This window comes from Berghia stephanieae, chromosome 2 (genome assembly GCF_034508935.2).
Source record: "Berghia stephanieae isolate SIO BIC M18660-M18661 chromosome 2, UCSD_Bste_1.3, whole genome shotgun sequence".
In the NCBI taxonomy this organism is placed as follows: Eukaryota; Metazoa; Mollusca; class Gastropoda; order Nudibranchia; family Aeolidiidae; genus Berghia; species Berghia stephanieae.
This window is the reverse complement of record NC_088361.1, coordinates 11558296-11568659: the sequence shown is the minus strand read 5'-3', so window position 1 is coordinate 11568659 and position 10364 is coordinate 11558296. Positions and strand designations below refer to the sequence as shown.

The following is a 10364-nucleotide window of genomic DNA, read 5'->3' as shown; positions in this document are numbered from 1 at the left end:
TTACTACTACTACTACTACTACTACTACTACTACTACTACTACTACTACTACTACTACTACTACTACTACTACTACTACTACAACCACTACTACTACTACTACTACTACTACTACTACTACTACTACTACTACTACTACTACTACTACTACTACTACTACTACTACTACTACTACTACTACTACTACTACTACAATATTACAATTACTATTATTCAAAGGTATACCCCAGCTGTCTGTCCCAAGCTCTGTACTACACATTTAGAGAAGCTTTCCCTGAATCCAAATGGCGTTTTGACGAAACCTTCAAGCAGTACCTGGTCAATTTGGTTTACGAATGGGTGACGGGTATGTACTTTACAGTGTCACTGTTTTGTTTTGAGAATGAGTGTGGTGTGTTTGTGTGCTTGTGTGTGTATGTGAGTGTCTACATGTGTTTGGCTATGTGCTCTTGAGTCTTGGAAAAGGCAAATGAGTACTTGGCTATTAACAGCGTTGTCTCTGCCTAAAAATTTTTTTAATATCGTCTAACAGGCATCATGTCTCAACCTACATGTCAAGTTTTACCATTGGCTGTGGACTCCTTGTAAAGTGCCTTGAGCATGTTTAGTGGATACTGCACTATATAAAAGCCAAAGTTTTTTTTCTTTTTTTTTTTTTTTTCAAATTATTTTTTAAAAACAATTACTGAATGGGAGACAGTGAGAATGAACAATGCCATCATGGTCCAAGTTTTCACTCTTGCCAGGTGGTGGAGACATTAATGAACTGTAAAAAAAAAATAAAAGATTAATATAACTGCTTCCAAAAACAAAAAAATACCAAACACAAAACATTTTGGGCTCAAAACCCTTCTTCAGCCAACAACAAAAACCAGTGAAAATATAAATATATAACAAAGAAACCAGATCGAAGCTGTTTTCACTGTTTTCTGTTGCTGTCTGAAGAGGGGTTTTGATTCTGAAACGTTCCGTGGTTGTTTTTTTTTTTCTTTTTTTTTTAAAGCTGTTATATTAATTTCTATTTATTACTTTTTACAGTCCACATCTTCTATATCACTTTGAAAGTAATGAACTGTTGCTTTATTTTTATTTCAATGGTCAGGGTTACGGCCAGTGCCTGGGGTGTGGAAGGGTTGGAATGAGGACGGCCTAGACGGAAACCAGACAAGTCGGGAAAATGAAACAGCCAAGAAGATGCTTGAAGCCGCTGCCTTGAATAAAAAAGGTGTGTGTTATTTTGAGATTTTTATTTTTTATTACTGTGTTGATCAAAATTTAGAACAGTGAGGAATATAAGTGAATTCAATTCAAAACTTGGAAGAAAAATGGTACATATTTGTTAAATTTAGCAATGAAGAAAATATCAAGGGAAAAGAGTGGAATGAAAAATGAAAGTTGATTTGTTGTCTGAAGAAACGTTTTGAGCCCGGAATATTCTGTTTGTTTTTAGTTCTTTTTTAAAGCTGTTATATTCCTTTTTGTATTTATTACTTTTAAAGAATCTACGAACTGTAATTACTGCTTCATATGGTAAGTGTTTACATTTTGTCAGTTTGTCTTTCTTTCTTTACTCTTTCCCACCCCTTCTCTCTCTCTCTCTCTCTCTCTATCTCACTCTATTATATCTCTCCTCTCTTTCTTTTTTCTTTTTCGTTCTCTTTGTTTCTCACCCTCTCTAGCTCTCTCTTTTTCTTTCTCTCTCCCTCTAACCTTAGCATCTCTTCCACCATCCCCATCCCTTTGGCTATATATATATATATATATATATATATATATATATATATATATATATATATATATATATATATATATATATATATATATTGTAACATTCCTTGGACTTTCTTATTCTCACTCCTTGACATCGTGTATCTTTCCCTAGTTGAGTTGAGCCTAGACATGGATTCCTTTGCCAAAGTAATCGACAAACTAGGCACCGAGCCTGACAGCACGCCCCAAGGTCACATGTCAAGGGAGATCACCAAGACAAGTAATAAAGTTTCCGTTCTGTCTAGGGGAAAATCGCATTTGTTGAAACAAGAGGTAAAGGCAATGCAATGCTCTGATGTGTGTGTGAGTGTGTGTGCGAGAGAGAGAGAGAGAGAGAGAGAGAGAGAGAGAGAGAGAGAGAGAGAGAGAGAGAGAGAGAGAGAGAGAATTCATGTCGTCCAATTTTTCACCTGTTAGGCATCTTTCCTTGTGCTAGCTCTTTTACAACATCCATTATTGCTTACAACTCATATCCTCATTCGCACTTTATCATCTTACTCAAGTACACAAGGATAATGTGGGGTTTAGCCCCGTTGTAGCTCATTAAACAACTAAACAAGCCCAACTTTCCTTGACTTTCTCTGTGCTATAATTTCAGTCTCATCAAATCGGACCAGGGCCAGATTATGAGCGTGTCAAATTCAACACATCTGGCCGCAGTCCCCTGATAGCACACTACCTACACATGCGACAGTTGAGGAGTTACAAACAACCTGGAATGAAAGTCAGACGAACTGAAATCTTGAAATTGCCATATCCTTTATTAAAGTCATTATTGAAGTTTGATAATAATAATAATGATGAAGATGATGATAATGATGATGATGATGATAATAATGATAATAATAATAATAATAATAATAATAATAATAATAATAATAATAATAATAATTGATGATGATGATGATGATGATGATGATGATGATGATGATGATGATGATGATGACGATGGTGGTGGTGATGATGATGATGATGATGATGATGATGATGATGATGATGATGATGATGATAATAATTATAACAATGATAATAATATATGGTTTTTATATAGTGCCTTACTGATGCCTTCGTAAACTTAAGGCCTGATATTGACCACAATACTATGCCTCAAAAGAAGACGATGATCAGCAAACGAAAGTGAAAGTAAATTGTTGTTAGAAGTGCTCAAGGAAACAAACGATTCTATTGGTTGAACTATTGATTATAACCGCCAATTAAGTTTTTTTCCCCGTGATCTTTGTCCTTTTTTTTATGACGAATTTATTGGGTTAAGAGTTTACATAGGCTATGGCCTTACCCCGTACCTTAACAAGCTCAAAGCACTTATTATTGATAATTTGTGACCTTTGATCACATTCTTTTTACAGCAATAGAAATATTTTTACCTGGGTGGGGATCCTGACCTCCCATAGCGGGCAGGGAGGTACATACTGTGTCTTCTATCCCCCTATATCTGTTTTCCAACATGCTTTCTGTCTTTGTCTCGGAATGAGATTACTTGGTTTTGTCCTGGCACTGGCCGGAATCTAGCTGGGAGGGAAACAGTCAAATGCATAGTTATTGTTTTGGGAGATGATATTTTTTTCCTTGTAAATCATCTCTCTGTTATGTATTAGTATATTTGTTATTTTTTAATGTATAATGTAAGCATTTGAGTGTATTCCTCTTTGTTGGATTTTGTGCTTGTGTCTGGATGAGACTTATAGGTTATCTCAAACTAAGTACATTGGTGATATGCTCTTGGAATCTACATCTGATCCCTATTTGTTCCCAGTTCCCCTTTGTCTTACTTTCTCTTGGGTGCTTTAATTGTAATTCTAGAACTTTTTACTATCCCATTTTCTTCCTTTTTACTGGCGCTGATATAACCTAAATGTGTTGCAAGCGCCGTAAAACCCTTAAAAACAAACAAACAAATATTTTTACAGCTCTTTTACTTTTTGTTTGTGGAATTATCTATGTTCCTTCGTGGAATGCCTAGGCAATGGTATCTTATGATGCCGTGGTGGAAGGGTGTAATTTTAATTATTTTTGTGAAGAATATACGCATTAAATCGTCCCAACTATTGGATACCCTCTGTGGTGTAATGGTAGTAACCAAAAGGTCTGAAGTTTGATCCCCATTAGAGGCAGGCTGATTTTTTGGGATGGTTTTTTTTTTCTTGCTTTGCCTGGTTCTATTTCATACACACTTTTTCAGATATTTTCTTTTTCCTTAATGAGTTTTACTCCAGATGGTCCTACTTATCAACAATTTATTGCCAACACATTGAACAAAGCCGAATCACTAGAAAAGGAATATACAAGGTAAAAAAAAATCACTCATATTGGCATTAAATTATCACTATTCTTACTGGTCCTATTCAGTATTTTCCCAAAATGGCAGGCTTTCCCAGAAGAAAAATTGATCTTTTAAACTCAAACAAAACACTCTACAAAACAGCCTTATGTTCTTATTAATTAAACAAAGATCATTCTTCAAAGTTTGTGATGTACAAAATAAATGGGAATAAAAGAAAATGCATATTGTGTCGTAACAAATGTGACGATTTTGATGCAGATGGTAATAATAATAATAATAATAATAATAATAATAATAATAATAATAATAATAATAATAATAACAATAGTAATAATAATAATAATAATAATAATAATAATAATAATAATAATAATAATAATAATAATAATAATAATAATAATAATAATAATAATAAATAATAATATAAAAATATAATAATAATAATAATAATTATAAAAATATAATAATAATAATAATAATAATAATAATAATAATAATAATAATAATAATAATAATAATAATAATAATAATAATAATAATAATAATAATAATAATAATAATAATAATAATAATAATGATATATACTTCATTCATCCAAAAAAAAAAAAAAAATGGAAATTCGTTTACAGACGTGGCATGCATAAAAATGTAGATATAAAGTTGGTAATAAGAGGGTTAAGGTTCAAATAGCCAAGCTGGACACTTTGGCCATTTTCAGCAGTGTATAATTATTGTGAAGAAAAAGTAAATCAGGTTAGGTAAATCAGAAAAGCAATAGGGGACAAAAGTATGTAAAAATACTGGTTCTAATTTCATTGGAAGTGTGAAACCAGTCCATCGGAGGACTGGATATATACCTTGTGCAATTGATCTTCTGGTTTCAGAGTGATGGCATCTTATTTTCTAGTTTAAATAAAGGCTGGTCGTCAATACAGTTCATCCATCTTCGCTCTTTTACACCCCGTAATCATAAGAATCTGCTTATACACCCTGCTACTAAAATATTTCTACCACCTTATGATTCAAAATGCAACTTTTTCATTGCTTATTCATTGTCTGGAGGACTGGTTACACACTTCCAATGAGTTTTGAACCGGAAAAGAGGAAGGTGTGACGTCATGACATTTTTGCCCTATTTATTCAATGGTCTCAAGTAGCCGTATCAATCCACTCATTACACTTGATGCTGGTGGATGATTATTACAGGTGTTCTAATTTATAAATATTGCTAGATTTTATATTTTAACCAGCGAATTTCAAGTCAAAAACAAACACATCGACTATCGGTACACAGAAAGGCTAATGATAAACAACTCAGTGGAAAATCATTAGCCTACGCCAACGGATAAAAAAGTAACGACGATTTTAAATGTGTATACTTTCTTTTGATCGTAAGTATATAATAATGTATATATAAGGGTGAAATGGCCAAATGGTTAAGGTATTGCACTGTGACCCGAAAGGTTGCGGGTTTGACCCCGCTTCGGCACACACTTTCGTTTTTTTCCTTGTGCAAGATTATTAACTCCCAATTTGCTCACCTGGACAACATGGGTGATTCCTGTTGACATCAAACACCTTATTTGATGAATAATTTATATTCCCTCGTGGAATGCCTAGGCGACGATATCTTATGATGTTGTGGCGGAAGGGCATAATTGAAAACAATTTTTAAAATAATGTCTATATTGAACCATTATTGTCACGATTATGACATGCTGAAATGTAAACATTTTGAATAATTATAGTTAAGAAAATGTTAATTTGGAGTGTGACAATTTGTAATTCTAAATTATTCTCTCTTAGAATTTGTGACCAGACTTCAACCGCCATTTTAGAACTGGAGCGGTACAAAAGAGATTCAAACCGAGAGATTGGAGAACTTAAGAAAGCCTTGACCAACATCAAAACCATTCCAGAAAGACGGTCTCTCATGGAGAAGATCTCAGAATACAAGGTATACAAACTGGATGGGGTTCCTGACCTCCCATTATGGGCAGGAAGGTACTTACTGTGTCTTCTATCCCCCTATATATCTATTTTCCAACTTGCTTTCTGTCTTTGTCTTGGAATGAGAACTACTTGGTTTTGTCCTGGCCCTAGCCGGATGTCCTTGCTGAGAGGGAAACAGTCAAATGTATAGATAGTTTTGGGAGATGATATTTTTTCCTTGTAAATCATCTCTGTAATGCACTGTATTATGTTTTGTTTACATATTATATATGATTTGTAAAAATTTGAGTGTATTCCTCTTAGTTGGGACCTGTGCTTGTGTCTGGATGAGACTTTTAGGTGATCTCAAACTAAGTACTTTGATAGCGTGCTCTTAGAATATACATCTATTTCCTATTTGAATCAATTCTCCTTTGTCTTACCTTTTCTTGGGTGCTTTAATTATAATTCTAAAACTTTTTATTATCCCATTTTCTTCCTTTTTACTGGTACTGATATAACCTAAATGTGTTGCAAGCGCCGTAAAACGCTTAAAAAAACAACAAGGTATACAAAGAGTATCAGTTTTAAATATTTGCTAATTAAAACATTGAAACAAAATGTTTTTGTTTCGTTTGCTTGTGACACACTTTGCTCATTTAAAGAAGTCCTTCTAAGCCATATAGCCCATCGAGCCAGAGTCTATCCTGTGAAATGGACAATAGTAATTGCTCTCTATCCTTTGGATAGGACACTAGTATATACTACTTGGCCATTAACAGCGTTGTCTCTGTAAAAAAAAAATGTAATATCGCTTAACAGTAATCCTTAACTGGTCTCATCCTACATTTTGATTGTTGCTGTCGGCACGGGACCCCTTTTAAAGTGCTTTGAGCATTTTTAGTGGGTATTGCTCTATATAAAAGCTCAAGAATTTTTTTTTTTAAATCTCTCATCGTTTGAACTTAAAATTCACATCTGGTTCACTCCGACCCAAGTCTTGAGGGTGTGGGTCACCATTCGTCATCAATAACCTCCACTATGCCAAATAGACACCCCCTCCCACCTACCTTCACCCATCTATGTTTTTTTTTCAGAATTTTTGTGCACCCCTTCCCCCCAAGCTTATTCGCAGTCCCCCTTCTATTAAATTTCAGCTCACGAAATGTACTGGTGAAAACGATATTCTCAATGCTGTCGCTGTTATTTTACTAGCACTAGCAGTATTATAGTTGATTGGAAGAAAACCATATTATACATCACATCTTGCCTTGCCTAAATTAGAAAATGCCCAAAATGCGCACCCCCCCCCCTCCCACCACCGCCTTTCTATAAATTGGTCCAATTGCACACCCCCATTTTCTTTGGTCAAAGTGTGCACCCCCGCCCCCCCCCCCCAAAAAAAAAAAAAAATTAAAAAAAAAAAATTAAAAAAAAAAATGGAGTTTGGCCAAAGAGCAACCCCCTCTTCCTCCTCCTCACTTTCTATTTATACACACTAGAGTATCTATATCTTATGTATTTTTATTTCAGGACTTGATGATCAAAGAGAAACCACTGCTGGAGACGTCCATAGGGAACAACAACATCCCGCCATCCTCCTATTCTTCAGAGGAAGATGACTGATTCTACAAGATTTGAGAGCAACAAGGGGAAGGAATGAAGAAGTAAAATGCATACAAGAGTGAATGCGAATCAATCTTGTTTCAAACGAGACTAAACAGAAATATAAATCGACAGTGCATACATAGATCATGGAGGGGTGGCGTGTATTATGATTAAGATAAAGAGGCAAGAGCTATCTTGTGGTTTGATGCAAGTGTAAATCCCATCTTATTTTACCTATGTATTTACTCAAAAAAACCCCAACAACTATGTATTTACTCTGATATTGTTCACCCCCTCCTCCTCTCTAGAAGATTACTCTTTTTTGTTATCGGAATGGGAAATCTGGTCTTATTATTATAATTATTGTTATTAATATTATTATTATTGTTATTATTATTATCATTATTAATTTTATATATTATATATCTTTTGATTTGTTTTTGTTTTTAGGTGTTTAATGGCGCTTTTGACACTATTTAGGTCATTTAAGCGCCCGTTTCTGTCTTTTATCAATTTTTATCGGCCTTGAGGGGCCATAGCTGCTCAATGGATTTCAAACCTGGAGAATATTTTGATGGAACACAGAGTTGCTTCCCATGCAATTTCAGAGGATTATATAATTTGTAAAAATATAAAAAACTATTTAAAAGTGCATAACTTTATTTTGTCTGTGATTTATAAAATTTATGAAATGACCCATTTGCCTCTCTCTTCTTTATTTGTTTGTTTGTTATTGTTATAATTGTGTTGGTCACTTTACTCTGATTGAATTACATAAACGTCAGCAATCGTTGCTTTTAAAAAAAAAAATGCGATTCAAACCCATGCTGTTCAATTTTCACTTGGTTCTTGATGATCATGGTCAAGTTATTGGGATCTATTCCGTAGGTTAGGCAAAGCATAACAAAAAGCTAGCTTAGGTGGTGCTGCAAGTTGCTAGAGCATTCACTTGCTGGTCAATCAATGTGGCACTCGCTTGTGTGCCAAAGGTATTATTGTCAACATTTTTCTCTTCATCTCAGTAGTAGTAGTAGTAGCGTATGGCTACACCTCCAAATGTATTTCGTCAACCCAGCTTCTAAAGTCTTCCTCCGCCCTGAGGATGGTTTCGTAGCCACCTTCTAGTTTAGTGACTGGACAGTGGAGGACGATGTGATCGCTGATCTCTGGGGGGGGCTGCCTGACATTTCTGGCAGGTATCACTGTTTCCAAGTTTCCATCTGAACATATTTGATGCAGTTCTGCCATGTCCAGTTAAGAGGTGGTTTGAGGCAATCCAGTATTTCCTGGAGTTATTGAATGCAGGCACTCTTTTGGTTGGATCTTTAATGATGTTTCCTCCTTTTGGTGTTTCCTGTTCCACATTTCTCTCCAGTTTTCCTCCACACTCGGTAGAAGTATGAGTGAAAATCGTGATTCGTTTTCAAATGTGTGATTAGAAATTGGCGCATCACTTATAACTGAGGCGTGTTCCATTGGTGTGGAGCCTTCACTGGCTGGCGACCGCTGTGACGGTTGCTCACACAACAGTGGTTGACCGGCTAGTGAACACTTGTGAAATGTGAAGTGCCAGGTAAGCTAGGATTATGTCTCACTCTGCCTCACGTACAGAAAACACCCATGTGAACCGGACCAGATACCCAGAGCTGCCAACCCCATCTGATGAGAATGTGTACAATGGGACCTCAAAACGGGGGAGATTTCATAAAAATGGGTACAATCCTGAAATCGACGGAAACTAACCATTGTGAAAGTAAGAGGAAGGTATAATTACATAAAGTCACACCGCACAAGCTCATTTGCAGCAACAATGATGTTCCCAAGACTATAATCCAATCCTTTCAGAATTCTACCTCCCAGCATGAAGATCATAATTGGTAAAAAAATATATGAACATCCACTTGGTTACCAAGGTTTCTCAATAGGCTAGTAATAATATGAATTATAGTGCCGCGCTGAGGACCGGTCCTTGGGACCACTTTAGCTGTGAACCGGGGACCGGTACCAAAGTGGAGGACCTTTGTCGGTCCTCACTTCTTATCACCTTTCAACGGTCTCGCGCCATACTACTTCCCCAGCGATTCGTTGCCTCGGTTCTTTGCCTATCTTCCACCAATCACCACCCATCCCACTTAATTAATCGCACCCACCCCCCTTTGCCATACACTAAACGACACAGACGACCATGAGGCAGACGACCACCTCCCTCCACTCCGCAAACCGCCCTTTCGTGTGTGAGATGGGGGGAACAGGAGGCGCACGCCTTGGACGATTCCATTATACGGGGTAAATTTCAAAATTTACTACACCATAATGATCGCAATGACAATGATCTATGATGAAGCATGACCCCTCTTCTCTAATGAGTTATTGTTTGAAAAGCATGTGACTACTAAAGATATGTGTGTTTGTGTGTGTGTGTGTGTGTGTGTTTGTGTTTGTGTGTGTCTCGAACCTAGCAAGTAGCAAGTCCGATTTTTTGTTTTCTTTTGTCCATCTCTTGTCACCACTCCTTTCTATCGCATTGTTGTCATTTAAAATAATACAATAATATTAAAATTTCGTTTGGTGTTTTAACTAATCAAATAATATGAGTTTCATTAGTTTCTTCCTTCCAAAAAACCCAGTTATAACGTCTGTATTTTTAAAAAGTCCAATAGAATATTTGGGGACCCCGATAGCTCAGTTGATAGAGCACTCTCTTTATATGCAAAGGGCCAGAGATCGATCCCGGGTGCAGTCGAGCTTTTTC

The 10364-nt window shown here is 35.8% G+C and overlaps 1 protein-coding gene across 1 annotated transcript in view; it reads left to right on the top strand.

Annotated features, from left to right (window-relative positions):
* The window catches only part of LOC144964311 (protein FAM227B-like), a 19017-nt gene extending 8877 nt beyond the window's left edge, over positions 1 to 10140 (top strand). The window contains exons 8-14 of the mRNA XM_078898412.1: positions 220 to 346; positions 1103 to 1225; positions 1883 to 2043; positions 2369 to 2523; positions 4000 to 4077; positions 5879 to 6029; positions 7538 to 10140. Of these exons, the coding sequence (XP_078754538.1) occupies positions 220 to 346; positions 1103 to 1225; positions 1883 to 2043; positions 2369 to 2523; positions 4000 to 4077; positions 5879 to 6029; positions 7538 to 7630 (888 nt within the window). The 3' untranslated portion in view covers positions 7631 to 10140. The remainder of the gene's footprint in view (positions 1 to 219; positions 347 to 1102; positions 1226 to 1882; positions 2044 to 2368; positions 2524 to 3999; positions 4078 to 5878; positions 6030 to 7537) is intronic.
* The last annotated feature ends 224 nt before the right edge of the window (positions 10141 to 10364 follow it).